Genomic DNA, 18,800 nt, shown 5'->3' on the forward strand with positions numbered 1-18,800 from the left:
TAATAGCATGAGAAAGTATGTTTAAGTTTGCTGGGCTGGTGCCGTCGACGTGTAATTTCGAGACATTGATTACTATTACCTCTCAGCTCTTGTTTGGTTTGGTTCGGGAGTACAATGTCGAAAAATGCTTCGACAGCCACTATATTACAACAGCTAATATCAACTTCCCTATGAGATGAGCAATGTATCGCATCAGCACACGATTTTTTGACAGCGCATGAACTCCATGCTCGGTTTCCCTTGAAAGCCATGTTGAATAAAGGACTTAGTTTAGTGGATCATCTGAATATAATATATTATGCACGGTTATGAGAGTCACTAGGCAATACCAGTAATAAACGTCTTGCGCTAAAGTAAGTTTTGCTATATAATCGTATAATAAATATGTACTTGGCTTGCTACTGAACGAACGTTTTCCTACAAACGACGAACGGCTAAGGAAAAAGGGATCCCCTTGGCATTTTCACTGCGAAGACACAGTGAGATACAGACGAAGTGACAGACAGGTTATGCAGTCTCAGCTGCAACTACAGGCAGAAAGAGACACGCTGTCAAAAGTGTGGATGCGCCGACCAGCGCAAATTTCGTCGTAGACCAGCTATCATTAGCTGCCAAGTTCAGCGTTAGCAGTCGCCTAGAAGCTATCGCCTCTTCTTGTCAGAGGATGAAATAAGACTATGACGGAAAACCAGGGTATCACGACGCCTTACGTGCTAGTGCTAGTTCCAAAGAAGTCATAATATAATAATGCAAATTAAATGATTTTTAGAAAAAAAAAACAAAATGCCTGAAAAGGAATTGTAGATTCAAATGTGGGAGAAAACAATTCATAGTACCAACTAGGGCTCAGATGTTGTCAACTAACTCAGACGTGCTGCACAACTAGAGAGATGTTGAGGCTAATATGAAGCATAATCTACTTTTTTTTTCCTATGTTTCCCTAGTTGTCACCCTAGTTCTATGATTCGACGAATTTAGAATTTTACGTACGTATGCATACATCTCTAAACAGGTGATGGGCGATATTGTTACGATGTTGTTACATTGTGACACCCAGCAAACAGCCGCCAGCTGGAGAAAGCCACTGGCAAGAGAATACACGGCTGAGTCGTCACTCTTGACCTCGTTTATCCGACGGCTTCAGCGCCGCCAACTTCGGCTCAAGTCTTCATACCCCACTCTCAATTGTAACAACGGTAAAGGGCACAAAAGGACGATTTCAGACTGTTGATGGTGATCAACCATATGGTGATCGGGACCAGTTGTTCATGCTTCTATATGAATATGGCGTACACGGCTCTGTGTGTCTAACTGGGTCTCAACGGATCGTGGTTGTTGTCAAAACGTATATTTCATCCCAGTCTTCCGCCGACACGGGTTCGGATGATGCACACACGACGCGTTGCGCATAGTGGATTATCAAAAACGCTGTCGTGACCGCTGGGATTCGCTTTCACTGTTGCTGTCGCATGATATTCCTGTATGTAGACGGTGTCTGACGACGATGATGACAATGACAGCGCAACGTCAAAAACGTCTTCTCGCTACATCCATCGCAGAGCAGTGCCGACATCACTGCAATCAGCGTCATTTTTCGTTGTCGTGGGCGGACAACAAGCGGCGCGCACTGGACGACTTCTCCTTCGCTCCCGACAGGCTCGCATCGCAGTGAAGGCTCAACTCGAAAGAAATCTGGCAGTGAACGTTCAGGCAAAGGAAACGGGTTGAAACGGGTGTGGGATGCAGCGATGTCGCGTCGATGGGGAACGACGCAGCAGCAAATAAATGATCACTGAGAAAAAGAGAGAAGTGAGATGGGCAGCTAGTAGCAAAGATTATCTTAACAAACTTTGACGAGTGAGCTAACCCGGCTTTAAACTGTCCCTCTTTTTTGATGTGATTTATGCATTGATACTAATAGTAATGTGTTGCATTCTTAGGTTTCGCTGATTACGAACGAAAGCTATATTTGTTGTCCTAAAACTTGGTGCGCCTCTGCAAGTCAGATCACATTGAATTTACATCGATCCTGATTGATCTAACTGTGCATTTTTTCGGTTAGATAACATTTTGTGGTGGTTGCAGTAAACAACGGACAAGATTCTGGTGGGCAGTAATGAGTTTTGTAATAAAATAGTATTGAAATCTGGAAATTACTATTCATTAGTTACTAGACGCTATCAACACTAGGTCCCTTAGCTTTGTTCCACCTTTCTCTTTGTAATAAAAAAAATTCAGCGACAACATTGTTACGACTCTTTAAGGTGACGTAAATAGCAAAGATTTTGCTCGCAGCATCTTCACAGTTACCCAGTAAGTTATTACCCAGTAAGTTACACAGATCCAGTACGTGGGCTCGATCATTCCACCTAGATTCCTATTGATGAAGAAGCGATAAGTGTAAGCACTCGAAGAAATCCGAGGAAACTATCGTGGCTTGGCATTGAATATGGACCGCAACTTTAGGTAACTTAAACTAGATGCTTAAAAGTTTTGAGCTCGCCTAGAACAGAAAATAGCTAAACGCACAAAATTGCATAACACAAGTTTATTAATAAGAGGACTCAGGATAAACTTAAGAAATGCATTATTGTTTGTACCATGAGGAATTACTAAGCGCTTGTGAGAAACGTTACACCAAGATCCGTTACTATATGTTATTTAAGAATCCTCATCTTCTTGAGTCGCAATGTAACAAAAAAAAACAAGATCGCAGGACCTCTCGTCTTGTTGCAAGATGCATGCGTTTTATATCACTATATACATATATCGCTCGCATAGTGTACCGACATATTGTTTCATCTGAGCTCCAGTCGCGAACGGATTTCCTGGTTAGCCAACAACTTAATTGCCACCGTATATCAGTAAATGAAGACGCAGTGCGCACACATTGCACAACCAAGACAGCCGTATTCTTGCTGGATTACAGGGAGAGCTAATACGAGAGTATTGGTAAAAGGCACGAGAGCCTCGTAAAGATTTCTGGCAAAGGAACGTATGTTTTTTTAGAAACCCAGGGTTTATTGTTTGACGTCCAATCCGTGTCACTATTAATAAACTAGATAACAAATATAATACATACGATGATTGAATATTGGGCACGCTAGTAGACGCGTTTACCTATTACTTAGGGTGCAACTCTCAATTTCTGCTCTGCGGGTTAGGCTAGACATATTTTGGGGTTTGCTAATAATAAATGTACTACCTAAAAGCAGCTCTGGAAACTCGTAATAGTACTTTAAATATTTCTTCAAGAAGCACGGCCACATCTGGACCTGTCAGTTGAGCCAATGCAATTTATTTTACTACATTCGTTGATTTTCGGCTACTATTTCTATTACGTCACATACATTCACAATTTGTATTTTTTTTATTGTACGTTTATTGAAAAAGAACATGGATATGAATGCAATACAAATCAGAATCGCAGAAGCCCGCTCGATTTTTCTATTGTTATCCACCATTTAAACATTTGCAAATGGCCGTCTGAATGTACAGCGGCCAAATGAGCTCTGTTTCATCACTGTTAGCAATCATCAACGTGATTGACCAGCAAATTTTGTCGCTTAACGTCCCTTTGCCAACGGTGAATGGTGGAGTGTTTTGATGCCTGTGAACGGCCGTATATCTACGATCGCGGACTTCTTCGCAAGAAGTCCAGCAACCGCGCAAGACGCATGCTCATTCATAGGTTTAGCTTAGTTTCTCGTCCATTGCACGGCATTTCAACAATCTGTTGTAAGATCCACTTCTCTCTGGACGTTCAGCGTCTGGAGCACTAATGACCATTATAGTCAAATCTACTGTAATAATGGGTGTATCATAAGTATACAGCCGTAAACAGTTGCAAAATAGGCTCCGTCCAATGGCTAAAAACCAAGGGTTTTTGATTTGATTATGTAATTTAAGAGATTTTGAACCAGAAATACTAAACGGATGAAATTTGTTATCGGAAAAAGCATTGCCGAAACAATTTTGCATACCCTGTCAATTAAACAGTCCTTTTTAACTTCGTCGGCATTGAAGGGCAGGCGGGTTACTGTCTGTGTGAATGGCACACATCTTATGCCTCGAGATACCCTCTCTAAACTTAATCAACTTATTTTTTTATAGATTATCGCATGATTAATTAGAATTCTTTCTGTTGATTAACTTAAACAATATTCAAAGGTATTTAACTCAATACGAACCGTTTAAATCTACTTTTAGTTTCACTATGCCGATAGGTATACATACCTTTTATTTAGCAACGCGTGCAGATCGATGTGTGCAGATTGATGACTATTTATAATAAAGGGTTCCACTTCACTAGTAGTTAAGTCCTATGCAATTTAATTTAAATCAATAGCGAAACTGGCCTATTACGCGTTTTTCATTCATTTTTGTAACGATATAGTTACTCTGTAATCACAGCGTATGTCTTTTGCTATCTGTATTTTGCATAGCTCTGCTGGATTTGGTAGATAGCCGCCTTCTTGACGCTTTGTCATGACATCACTCACTTCCCTAATCATCATGTCTACGGATGTATATAGCTAGACCCTCTCTGGACTTTACTTGCCCTGAGAGTGATGACGTTACTTTCCCTAGGGCATCCTCTCCGTCTTATTACCTCCACGTACGTTCGCCGCTAGGAGAAAAACTGCCAGGTTAGAAGGCGACCGTTGCGGAAGATTGACGAACTAAGTGGTGGCCAACGCCTTGGCAGACCTAGTTGACTTGGTTTTAAGTCCTGATCTATCTCTATATCGTCCTCTATCTGTAGTCTCTCCATCCTTGTTAAGGTCCTTAGTAGGCTGTGAAGAGTAACTCTGCCCTCCTAGGTTTGTTTTTACTGAACTAGTTACTTTGAGAAGTAGTTGTCGGTTGGAAGTATATGCTGTTATTTATATAGATAATACCAATACATTTGGAGGAATCTTTGTGGCTAAAAACATGCTGCATATATTTTTTGGTAGATCTATACGTGTACGTTTGCTGGCTAGGATTAGCACAAGACTTCACCGGCTTTTACCCGTGAAAATTAACGTACTATCATTACTCAGTTACAACTGTTTAATCGCATTTCAAAATACTTCACATTCTGCAAGCATAGTTTACCCTCTCAACACCTGCAGGTTGCTTGTATAACCAACTTGGTAAATTTGGCGCATCTTAGCCAAACAGGTATTATCCTGGATATGCAATTCTGAACTTGTAGGGTAAATTCAATACTGAAATATTGTCACATTTCGAAAAACAAACCTGCCTTACATATGTTCGTCCAACCTGGTGCTGTTAAGAGCAGTATTCTTGATTAGGTTGACAGGTCTGTCTGTTCACCTTGTTGCGCCCTCTATGTCAAAAGGGGAACAGTTTAAACAGTGAAGGTTCTGTCATTTTCTCATTACGATGCCCCTTGTTAATTTGGGCCGCGGCTGTGCAACTCATGACGACTGGAGCTGACGCATCTCGCTAGCTGCAACTGCTTTCACTGGTGTCGTTGCCACCGCCCCCGCCACAACCACGTTTGCAGCGTACTAGTGTTCAGCGTATGTGTTCCCTTCCTTCCATATGGATGAATACACAAGATAGGTGCTTTCTTTCCTGATCGTTCAGACACCGTTGATGCACCATCTCCCGAGGAATTTTCTCGCGAGCCTCCATTATAACCGCAGTCAGGCATACGGGCGCGTAAACAGAATGTACGTCAAATTCAAATATCCTTTTTCGTGGCAATGACATCGGTTCAGGTAACCGAAGTAGCTTGCGGTATCGTTATCCCCTTCCAGCCAGTTCCCCTCTTCAGAGCAGAGGCAGTGCATGGGCGATAACGTTGCAAATAGCGGCAACTTGTGACCGTTTGTCGAGAGTTAAATTGGCTTTTACTACTTAATATGCTAGTCAGTATGAGTTAATCACTTGGATCATCGTTTTCTCGTATAGCTTAGATAGCAGCTTCAAGCAATAGGGAAAGAACGTAAAGGCGGACCGAAATCCTGCAGGGGCAGGTTCAGACCGGGAAGTTTGCGGCCAGCCAAACTTTCTGCTTTGCGTGACAGCCCAGCTCTAGGTGCTTGACGGAACCATATTATTTACCGCCCTCACGTGTTTGAGGCGACACACGCAAAATGAGCAAGACGCGTGCGTTCATACAAATGCACGTGCTTAGGTAAAATGAACCATTTAACTAAGGAATTAAGAAAACGGATGAATGAATAAGGCAGATGGCGAATCGATTACGCTGTCTGCCCTGTGTAAAAATCCGCTAGCGCGTAGGAACATGCATGTGCATGTTTGTTGAGTGTGTGGAACATGTCGGCCTGCTGCCGTAGGCGCTCGTTGGCTGAGTCTGCGTTGTAAACTTTAAGTTGTAAGTTTTGGCTAGGCTAGGGCCGGATAGGGTTTGGCGGAACGAAGTTGAAGTAGGTACCGAATACGTAAAGCCGCTCGGTTTTCTAGAGTCGGCCTTAGCCCCGACGCCGTCGACATCGTACCCTCGAAAATCTTGCCCTGCGTTGGGCCTCGGTTCTTTACTGAGGCGCATGCACCACGCCAACGCATTGGGTGCATCTATAATTAGGGTAAGTGTAGCACTTCTCCTGCCATCTTCAGCCGCCAACATCATTGGCATCTCGACCACTAGCTTCCGCTAGAGCACCTTCAGTGTTTCGCTACTTAATACGGTGGTGGGAGACAGAAGGCTGACAAGTCCCAATGAATTAGGAACACAGAAGTAAAAGAACAAGACAAACTGTATGGCGTGGACGAGCCAATTTGTGAGGGAATATACGAAGTACTAGGTTTCGGTAGTAGCCCTTAAGAGAGGTAGACTGACTAAACTTTCGAACGCTTTTCAGTTGATCTGCAGCTCTAGAAACTGCAGACGACCGCGACCTGTGACGTGCACGAGCTAATGGTGACTGTCTTGACTATGGAGGCTATGGTAACGATAGAGTCGTAACCACATAAGGAAGGGGCAAATGTAGATTATGTGACGCCAACAGCATCAGTCGGAATCGATCTTTATAATTGAATACATGTCGGGTTACGGTACAGCTGTTGTTAGAGTACGTCGATATCGTCATAGCGTTACTCGTTATAAATCCATTTGTCCACGCATTAGCAGGAACCAAACGCCTGGAATGGGCATCAAAAAAAGCAGAGCACAAAGTTTCGTGTAGCCTACTCATTATAGGCGGCTGTGAAGCGGCGTTCTCAAATGTGAACTCATAACACTGGTCATAGCAACGTTCTCTTGTGTAAGATTTACTGCTTTTACAATTTCGAGCTTGTGGAGTATTTCACGCGAGCAGAATCCACGAGATTGGAATTAGTGGGTACGACCATGATGTTCGATTGTATGCCTATGAACAAAAGCAGATCACCGTTAAGCTATATTTATGTGTACAGGTAACCTCTGAGTAGCGTATGTCCGCTCAGAGCGAAGGGATCCAAAAATTGCTGCGATGTGTTTGCAACATCTACTTTATTTTCATTATTCTTTATGAAATTACACATGTTCAGAGAAAATATAGGTCGATGCAAACTCGGTGAAACTTGAAAACCGTTCCCCGTAGTAATGGAACAGTGGACTTCAGTGTCACAGGCCGCTGATACTGTTGCGACTCAAAGTTGTTTACTTCAAAAAGTGTACTTAGATTTGGAATTTAATTATGTTTCACCTAATTAGCTAACCTCATGAACTCATAGTATTATATTTTTGAAAAATTGGTAGGGTTTCATCGTTTCGACAGATGTATGCTATCTTGAAACCATTAAATTTACTAATGTTCTTCTATACAATAGATAAGAACGAACACATTACTTTTTGACACATATCGATAGCACTTTGATAACTGACATATCTCAGACATTGATGTTTCTCAGGGTTTATTGAAATGAAGAAGTTTTTCTGTTTTGACATGAGTCACCTAACATGATTAGCACGTCAAGCCCCGGCGCCAGCAAACAGCGATAAAGGAATTGGGGGGTGACGGCTGATTCTTCTAACGACTGGCAGACAGAAATGTGAGCTGCAGTCAATCCCTTTGGCGGTAGGTATAACACGGTCCCGAAAGGGCCGCCCCACAGTGGCACACGATCGCGAAAACTTCGCACGCGTCTTCGTCAGCGAATTCTTCGACACTTTTTTGGTGAGTAAACAGGCTTCACAGGTCAGTCATCCGTATGAAGCATATTTTGCGCTTGGTATTATAACATGACAACTATAAAAATATGCGCTTTGTTCTTAGTGATTTTGACAGATGGTCGCCTCGACCGCTACCGAACGGGACCAATGACAGTCTGGTCAGAGCGCGTGCCGTTGTGCTAGCGGCAATAATAGTCAATCGGCCGGTCAAATGAAACGTTAAGAACTTTAAAGATATTCTATGTTTGACGGGAGTCATCCGGTATTTAAATACGGCTTGGCTGAATTTCACGCCTTGTGTCGAGGGGACTTTTCTATTATATACATATATATGAAAGAGAGTTTATCATCTATATATACAACGAACAAGATAGGAGAGTCTAGGCATCTTATTGTGACTTTTACTCGATGTTGCCGCGGCCCACATACTGCTATCAGATTATGAAGATGAGAAAGCAGCATCAATTGTGTTAATTTACAATCAAATCGTTTAGCAAAAACGTGTAATAGTTTGATATTCTTCTCCCGTCCTTCATCCGCTTAACGGTCTATCAGTCTAATTTTCCTTTACACATCGTCTTTACATTCTATCACAGTCTGTCACATTTGGTCGATGGCACGTAATTTGTTATAAACGATTATACAGATGACGATCGGAGTAGTAACGCTGCAACTAGATTTATACAGTGTGTAATTTGGGGCGCAGGTCAAGAAATCAATGAGGGACTATCCATAAAAGGAAATTTCGCCGAGGGTAAAGCGAAACTATTCAAACGCCTCGTTCTTCACAATGCTCCTGCACGCTATGACGGCAGTTCACCACAGTCGGACTAAGCTGTTTGGCTTAGGATGAGATGAAGCCCCCGATAACTTGTGTGCAAAGAAAAGAAAATCAGCCTTTCTTTGTTCGATAATCGAATTGGAACTTACATCACTGTTACCAATAGTAACCCTAGTTCTGTTTCAGGTGCTGTTTCAGGTTTTTCTGCAGTTTCTCCGACATCTTCTCTCTTCTTGACTTCGTGATAGAGCCGAAGCGACAGGACGAAGGTATCTGAAGCGTGGATAGAAAGAAAACTGACGCAGCGAGTCAACTGTAACTTGCTCGCGTTTTGAGCTGTTTTCAACGCCGTATCTGCTTTTTGGCTTTTCACTCAGACCCTGCCACCTTTTCCGCACTGATCTACAAATGACGTTCGTTAATTAGTACTTTCGTGAGCTGGCGCCGACCCGGCCGAGATAAGACTTCCTGTGAACAGACGATCCGCGTAGGATTTTCAACGTGCTATGTTCCGCTACGTAGTGTTTAAGAAACTCGAAAGCCGAGAGCTATTAAATATTTCAGGTCGAGGGTCGGCCATAGACCGAAAGCGTGTTATCAGCTACATGACATAATAACAAAATGAACAGGGAAATACGCGCGAACATATACAATGATAGTTATTTCATGGCTATACTCGGTCGATTGGTCCGACAAGTGATTGCATGCAATTAACATTGTTGTCGATGGTTTTCGTTTCTCGTGTTACTGCTACTGCCGCCGGCCGCCATGACCACTGCAATTATCGCCATTACCATTGACGGTACCGGCGACGTGACCGAAAGGGATAGAAAAGTTGAACTAGAAAAATAAGTAGCTGTGCGTCCATCTTGATACGCCGGCTGTGGTGGTGCCTCAGCTAACAAGAATTGTCAAAGATATCTGTCCATTATTTACCTGCGTGAGGTACGACGTTGACACAGCTGCCGCAGGTGCTACTATCAGTTTATAAGGCCCCTGCCATACACTCCGTTGGCAAAACAGTGTTCTTGTCGGTTTGCTGTTGTTTTCGGGGACGGCGCCAGTGATAGCAGTTGCTATATCAAACGCTGCTGAGCAAAACGGTATACGCGCATTAAATGTGACCTAGGGCACCAGTCCCATATCACCTTTCTAACTCCGACGGCGGCCCCGGGGCAACTTTTTTTGAATATATAAATGAATGGCGTTTGAGGGTATTGCGCGCATCGATTTTGTCTGCGTTAGATAGTGATTGTTTAATAGGATGTCACTTCAGGAGCATTACGTATGGATGTAGCGAATCTACAGAATATGAAGATTTATATCGTATCCCTTGTTGATTTCATTTATGTGTCTTACTATTTGTCCGTGACTCTGGTATGGGGTAGAATGCGCGATTAGTGTGGTACGATGATCCAATTCAGCTTCGGCGGTGATGTGTGTCAGGATCGTTTCATTTAGACTCGAATGATGATTGATCACCGTGATTACGACTATCTAGAAATGCAGAAAGGCAACGGCTACTAGGTTCAATGAAAATCATCTTCAAGTCGGCTTTTCTTCTCCAAGTGTGCTTTTTTCTTTTTGACTTTTAAAAAGCGTCATTTTCATTATAAGTTTCACAGGAGTACTCACAGGCAGGTAGCACATGTATTACAAAACATATAATGATACTGTCGTTTTAGAGCGATACAAGTGACTTATTTGTTGTAAAGACTTTCGTCTACGACGTCTTAGTATGAAGTCAGTGGTGAAAAAAAGGTGTAAACACATCTGTAAGGCCTATTGAGGTCGGAAGCTCACGTATTGGCTGGACAAATCAATGGTCTATTTATAAATCGACGATTAATTAGTTTCTTGGAGGATTTTGTTCTAGGCAAACATGGTCCCTAGTCGCGCTAGTGTTCGTTAGATGTAATAGCGGAATTGATTGTTTGCGCCAAGTCCTTGTGTATGGAACGATGCAAAATATCGACATATTTTCAATCTTGGCTGTTTCGACCAAGACCACTTAGGGATGACTAAGGCAAAGAAGCGTTCTTTCTAGTAATTTACTTATACCACAATTTGCTTTACGGTAAAAATGAAATGGACAAGCAGCAGACCGAATTGAAATACAATTAGAACGTCCACAGCGTTAAACATAGTCGGTTACGAGTCAGATAGCGATACTAAAACGAGTATCTCTGTATGCACAAATAGGTTTTTATGCCATGTCAAAATGGGACATGTGACATACCATAGTGCAACGGCTATAGGAAATGACGCGTCCCCTCGTCATGGACAGTGCGATCGTGTCTCCTACTTGCAAAGCGGCTATCGAGGCGTCATGAAGATAACGAAGAGATTGAAGATGGTGATGCTGTATTCTGCTATGCCATCCTAGCTGACTGCACTCGTATGGACAAACTCTGCTCATTTTTTGCCTTGTATATTAGCGCTATTGATATTGTTATTCCTGTCGTCGTTCTGCTAAAATTGTTGACCACAAAGATGCTGACGTCCGCCATAATGAAGCATGCGACACGGATGATGGATACTAAATGTCTCGGTAAAAAATCATGCACACATGGGGAACGAAATCAGACAGGGAAGAAAGTAGCGGTAACAGTATCAACGACTGCCACAGCAACGGGAAATCGAAGAAACACGTAAATAGTAAACGTGTGGAGAACAACACATCGCCCAAATGACACAGACTAATCGCGGCGCATGCACCCAAATCGTGTTTCAGTTTCTGGACATTACTTCGTGCGTCGCGATCGCACAGTCGAGGCCGATCCTGAGGTTGATGTTAAGTTTCTGCTAAGAAATATGTGTATATGTAAATATGCCGAATGAAAGCTTTCGTAGGTATATACGGGGAAAATAATAAACATCACAGTTTGTGTCCGTTTGATCACGATTAGCGCTACATGTACCCTGATGACAACGGCAAACGCTACATACGAAACCATAAATAGTAGGCGCCCACTCAAGCTAAGTACTTCGGTCTGTTATCGTAGTGAGCAATCTGTCAACAAACAAAAAAAAAATGCTAGTAGAGTATAATAAAATCATCGTTAATTTATATATGTATAGCCCCAGTTGCGACAACAACGTTCGCTCTGAAAGAACGGCGTATTCTTGCGACCATTGCGTATGGACACGACAAGCTGCAAAACAAAGATAAGACGACAGTTTCGATGGCGTGGGCCGGTGGAATTGGCGATAGTGATTCTGGCTGGAATCACTATAGCCCAAGAACAGCAACAGAATTGACTGAAATTTTAACGTTGTACTGATCAGGCGATTGGGTATTTCGTATCGTCAGATAGTCTCATTCGGTCCCGACAACGGGCAAATAAAGCGCGCCGCGGCAATAGCGCTTGTTTCAGATTATCTCATTCGGATATCAAAAATTTTTATGTGTATATAAATATATGCTGCTGTATGCGGTTATAGCAAGGCATCGATGGTGTAAAACGTTTTTCTTTTTGTTTTACTATGTATGTACTGTATGTGTGAATAAGAGTTCTTTCCGTGATGCCTCTCGGCAGTGACTTAACTCGTGTCATATAGGAGATGGGCGCCTTGTTTTGCCATTTTTCATCTATCTTTGGAAGAATATAGTTGAAAAATATGTCTCAAATGTGCAGTTTCTGTTAACTGATCTATCATTTAGGATCGACATTCGATCAGCCTATGGGTATGGGTATGGGTAGACCACTTAGCGTTATTACCGTGAAGCTCTAGGGGCCCACTCCTGATAGGGGTAACTATCAATATAAAGTCGGACAGATCGCAACAATTACTCATGTATGAGGATACACAAATAAATCAAATTTAGACATCTGTTATGCATTAAGTGTATTTCGTTACAAAAAAGGTTTTCAAGTTTTTTTTTTTATCGACTTATCTAAAACTGTGCGGCAATATTCTACAGCCGATTCCTTATCTGACAGTTAAATCTGAATAAATCATATTTTTTTTTTTATTAGAGAGGGAACCTATCGTTCAAACGACCACTAGTATAAAAAAACTGACATGTCCCAATTGGTGCACGCGATATGTACACCCTGTAAATTGTTGACTTTTGTTTATGTTTGCTATTCGCTGATGTTACAAGATCGTCCACATACAGCAGGTATAGATGCACAACAGGTAGTCGTTCGCATGTACGTGCGCCTGCGCTGTCTGCAACATCAATTCAGCGTATTCTGTTATGTTCCGCAAGGATCCAGCGGATGTTCTGTAACTGAAATATTTATTTGTAGCCGTCGGAAGAGAATAACGCCCGTGTCACGATTACCTACTATTAAATCAATATTTATACATGCATATATATATCGATTTCCTTCTGTTGCTATATAATATTGTCTCAGCTGGACGTAACGATACGATCATTAATCATAGTGGCTGAGGCAGGGCATACGGCACGCCGCGTCTGTCGCATCGACTGTGAAGGGTGAGCACTGAAGACTATCATCAAGTCGCTATAAATAAATAACTTTCATTTGACGATGAAACCAGCACTGGCTATACAATAGTCACATAATAGACGATAAGTATATTTCAAAATTATGCCTATAAGTGATGTCTTCCGATTAAAGTTATGCTTGCTGATGATGTGGTAATGCCGTAGCCGAAGAAAATCATCTAGTCTTCGTAACTGAGGTCGTGGGCTAAAAGTTAGAATCGAGAGGTGATGCCCCTCTGTCAAAAAGTTTAGAAAGTTGGCTAGTACCCGAAAGCGTTTGACGTTTCCGGTTCGACCATGGCGAAAAAGTATAGTTGTGTTATATTTACTATAAGCTCAACGGCAGTAATGGGGTTGCTAGCCGTAGCTATTTTTACGAAAATGCTTATTTGTTCGTTTTATTACTTATAGAGATTTACGCTATCAATCACGTAATAGCGGTTAGTGTATGCCACCATAACTGGCTCTTGCACCAATCTAGCGCTTCTTGAAAAAAGGCAGAAAAGCGAGCTTTTCGAACAAATCGACAATGTGTACACTTCACTAGCGTCATACAATGCATAATAGATAATCACCGAGTGACTTCAGTGACATGTTCGTCTTCAAATGTGCACGTGTTAAGTATACTTCGAGCTGGCCATGTTGATTTTGTCGCTTGTATAAGTATCGTATCGTCCACTGGATACCGTCGTTGTCTCGTCATGAGGAAAAGGAAAGCGTCCGGTACTCGACAGTCGGGATTTTTTTTGGTCTCATCGCGACGCCAGCAGTATTATAGAGGTAGTAATAGTGGTGATGTCGAAAGTCATCGTCGCGATGTATTATATGATTACCCTGAGTACGCACAAACACAGACGGACTGATCCATTTTGAGACGGCGTATTAGAGGTAGCGCCGGACGCCGTCGGCACGCTTCGGTCTTCATCAGCTAATAGACCGAATCGGTTGAGAAAACGATAACGATTAACATAAATAGCTGTATTGTTTCGGTCTGTCAACAACTTGAGGGAGCAGTCAGTGTTATTTGTCTCTACGCCAGTTACTTACCCTCGTTAGTTGTGTATCTAAACTTCTTTTCGACTACTGATTGCTGCATGAATGAACACCCAGCGGTCCTGAAGCAGCAGATAAACGGGTGAGGAAAAATAACTGACAGAAGACAACAGAATCTGAAACAGAGAAAGACATATGAATGGGATAAATGCCAGTTGAGCAAGTATTTCAGCCAGAATAAGTTTGCCCAATCCTTCTTAACGGTTAAATCGCCTAAACAAACGGGCAATGTACGATGAGGGAGCGGGCTATGGGGGCAACCGTTATAATATAACGGCTCGGCAACCAAAGCTGTAATTGTTCTCGCTCCAAGGAAATAAATATCAAAGTAGCATGCATTGATTTATTTTGAGGGTAGTAGATCTATTTTTGTATGAAATCATCATCAGTGCCACCACGGTTACCACCATTGTGTTACTAGAATGTTGATGGGAGGCACTGGCTTAGCCGAAAGCCGGCAGCGTGACAGAAGAAATCAATAGTGTATTATTTCCTCAACGGTGTATTCTTTCTACGGGTCATTTGCTAATAGTACGTCCTTGCCCTGTATTCACGTTATAATTTATACGAACTGATTCGAAACAGACCTGTCGCTGACGGAGGGGTTGTTTCGAAGGGGGTCGGCGGGCCTTAAGAAGGATCTTTTGAGTAGATTCAACAAAGGATTTTATACACTTAGAAGACGTGTGGTCTTGATGTCAATGTTTTGCTGATGAACCGTAACAGTTACTTGCATATAAAATAATTGAGAAGCAAACTATGCCATTAGCCTATAACACAGAACCAATAGTTATGTTCCGCGGCGCTATTTGTTGACCTTCACGACGACGTAAATGGGTCTCCGCAACGGTGAATTGATTCGCCAGCTTTTCTTCATCTCAAATCGTTGCTTTGGTACAAACAAACCGTAGCGCGACACTGTCAATTTTCAGAAGAGTATTTTTTCTTCTAAGCATTAATCCACATTCTACAAGTTTCTAGCAGCTGTGCTGAAGTGAGTAGGGTGAGCGAATAAAGAACTCTTAATACAAAACTAGTCTAACTTTTTTTAAGGTGCGATTTTCTCGATAAGGAAGTTTTCTGAGATCAGAATGCAGACGCCGTACCGTCGTCAGGGTGGTCCCATCCCAGCGAAGTTACCACCGAGCCGGATGTTCGCCCCAGGCCTCAATGACGTTCTCGACACAACAACAAAATGTAGTATAAATACGACTCATATAATTTTCATATATCTTCCATCCATACAAGCCCGAAGAAATCCATACAAAATGGCTTTCTTCGGGCTTTCCATCGTCACAATTAAAGTCACAGCAACCTATTTGTAACTTTGATTTTAGTTAAATGTTTATATTTGGAAGTCAATGTCGGGTGTAAAGGCACGTCATTTCGCGCCACAGGTTCACCGTCCCTGGCAACGTTCAACGGCAAAACCGGACGGACGTACAACTAGAAACATTCAATTCGAAGTACTTTTTTCCCCGTATAGATTTTGCACCCGTTACAGATATCTCAGTTGTGCGACACACAGAAGCGTACATACATATCAGAACGTTAACAAATGTTTTAGAGCACTGATTTTCACAAAGAAAAACAGATGACCCCTGTCGCCCCCACCCTTCTATACACATTGAGAACGTTTCACCAATGTCACTGAAAATGTTGTCGGTAAGTTTGCGGCTCTTGCAGTGAATGTCTCATAAATATTCCAACATGGCTAACCGCGAGTAGTAGGTTTTTTGTCTCAGCAATACTAGTACATTGAACTTCTATCATTTCCAACATTTCCATGCAACGTTGTCTTTACAATGGCTACTAACTAGTCGATACATGACCTCTGTACCCTTTAGTTTCCATATGCTACCGGTAGCCGGCAAAAGCAAATGATTATCATCATTTTCAGTATTTCTATTGCACGCGAAACTACCCACCCCGGCATCGCCATCAGCACCACAACCATTGACTGCACAAATATTCGAAAGGAAAGTAATTACAATAAAAATAATAGTACAAGGAAAATCGGTGTGTGCAGCAGCCTGAAGGCTCACCAAGGGGTATGTGAATCGTAGGCGTGGACGTGGGGCACGGCTAAACGTTATCATGTTGGCAATGGGCTCGACATTTTCATTGTCGAAGTAAAGGAGGTTAACAAACAGTGCATAAAAGCAAAATCAATCGCCACCAGCTGTTTCCAGTCAGCCAAGTCGAACAAATCCATTCGTGATGTTGTCTACCGACCCACGAATAGACCGCTTCGCTCCCGGACAAGTGAGAGGTCAAAAAAAAAACAGGCAAAGATTATGTTGGACACCTTTTCTGCTTCACAAATGCCCATTATTACAATGATGGGAGGAACAATGTCAACTTAACAAGCTCAGATGGATTGCTGGGCATACTTTGTGAACTCTTATCAAATACAATTTGATTTTTTCTGTTATTGTAGTCGCTGGCTGTGAAGCAGAGCCAGGCAGGGCACAGTGCATTTCCCTGGTCACGCAAAACAGCCGCTACTTCACTCAAAGAATAGTCTGCTATGGCAGAGGAGTAGTTTGTAGTAGAACCCCACGCATGCATTGATAGGAATCAATATATAGAACAGGAATTGTGGACGACCTACACATGCGGCATATTGCACACCCTAGCGGTCCACGTGTACTTATAGAGGCGGACATGATAAGGAAGTAAGATGTTGACCTAGCATTGCCTTGTCGTATGCTATGAAATGCCGTTTCTTTTTTTACTGCTTCGCATAGATAAAGAAATTATTCTGTTTACGAAACCGACGATTACCATCCAGGAACGGTTTACTCGAACGAGTTTACTGAATAACTCCAGTGATGCAATCAGATTCACGTAGTGAAACAGTGAGTGTATTGGCTAAAGGTTAATAGTGGCCAGAAAATATGGCATGGAAATGCCGCTCTGTTAGTCAAAAAATTCACAAGAATAGATCTTATGAAAAAGTTCATAAGTTTTTGTTGTTTTCTGGTGGTTTAATAAAATAAGTAAATAAAAGCTGCACAGTTCTAGGACGCTGGCAGAAACTATAGAATTTCTGAACACGCGTTCAGCTTTATCATTCGGATATCATGATATTTGATTGAAAGGTATGTATAGCTCATTCCTCTGTTCGGATGAAATGCGCTATGTCCTATTAAAGGACGGATGCCGTCACGCATTTGCTCAGATTGTCTCGCACAACAAAGACCGTATCTGAGTAAAGTGTACTGGTATAGCTTTTAGGGGGCATATAATGCGTCTATGCATATAAGTGCGTCTTAGAAGTCTGGATCCAATCACACAGAGGCTACCGGAGTGGCCAATGTACTGGACGATAAACGATCAATTGTACGGTGAGTGATACTGATACTAGACAATAGCATATATTTTCCCATCGGTTCAATTGATATAAAATCATATTTAAATACAAACCGATCGAGTAATCTATAATTTAATAGTGGGAAAACTTGGCTGAAAGATTGCATTAAAGGAAACATTGATTTAATTCACAGTGAATTTAATTATAATCATAAGTGTTTCTATTGCCCATAAAATACACTTCGGCTAAGAAGTATGATGACATATATTTAATATCTAAAAAACTCACATGGTATAAACATGTAATATTTACATCGTCATTTACTGTCGATATCCTTTGTTATTTTTGTTTGATGCCATTTCCAAACGCCGCATCATACCGTCATACTTCTCTATATCTTTTCTCGATCAGAAATTTACTGATTATTATTATTTGGCCTTGACTCGACTCAGGGTTTTTTTTGATCATTTCTTTCTTTTCCTCCTGTCATTCAACCCCCCACGTTACTGTAACCGTCATCGGCTTTATAGGAACTGACGTTGGTTACGGCACGCACGCTCGTCGTTTGCTACGCTGCCGATTATAGCTGCAACGATCACCGGTTCATCATCATTGGTTGTTCTCTCTTGATTCCAGCCAAAGGGTTCTATAATGGCTCACGATTTTTTTTTTGCTGTTTTTTTGTTTACGTTTGCACCTACTGCTGCTATCGTTGTCTACAGAAGAGAGAACAACAGAACAGGAATCATCGGTTGATGACAGTTTTTATGCACAAAAATGTTTCAGCGAACGATACTTCGCTGCCCCCGTTCATATAGCGACCAGCGCTGAGATGTACAGTGACGCGATTTAAAGCCAAGGGACGAGCGTTAGCATATTTCGCTGTGAGTATCGGGAGAAGTGAATATCTGCCATTACCTGTCTGCTAATAGATTCTAGAAAACCGTATGTCGATTGTCACTGCTTGACATTAGACCAATTGGCAAGGGATCATAGAAAGTAAACAATTATGCCTTTTGTGAATTTCACTATAATGATCAATGTTATCGTTCAACATATA

The 18,800-nt window shown here is 42.0% G+C and overlaps 1 protein-coding gene across 6 annotated transcripts in view; it reads left to right on the forward strand.

Annotated features, from left to right (window-relative positions):
- The window catches only part of LOC111264161 (uncharacterized), a 134,627-nt gene that overhangs the window by 106,272 nt on the left and 9,555 nt on the right, over positions 1-18,800 (forward strand). Inside the window, exon 2 of one of the 6 annotated variants that reach the window (XM_086969965.1) lies at positions 15,478-15,621. The exons of 3 other annotated variants lie outside the window; for them this stretch is intronic. In XM_086969965.1, the coding sequence (XP_086826091.1) occupies positions 15,478-15,621 (144 nt within the window). Of the gene's footprint in view, positions 1-15,477; positions 15,622-17,510; positions 18,625-18,800 lie in introns of those variants that run through there. 2 more of the 6 variants (XR_002682708.2, XM_086969966.1) reach the window with 2 other exon arrangements.

This window comes from Varroa jacobsoni, unplaced genomic scaffold, assembly GCF_002532875.2.
Source record: "Varroa jacobsoni isolate VJ856 unplaced genomic scaffold, vjacob_1.0 scaffold_824, whole genome shotgun sequence".
NCBI classification, from domain to species: Eukaryota; Metazoa; Arthropoda; class Arachnida; order Mesostigmata; family Varroidae; genus Varroa; species Varroa jacobsoni.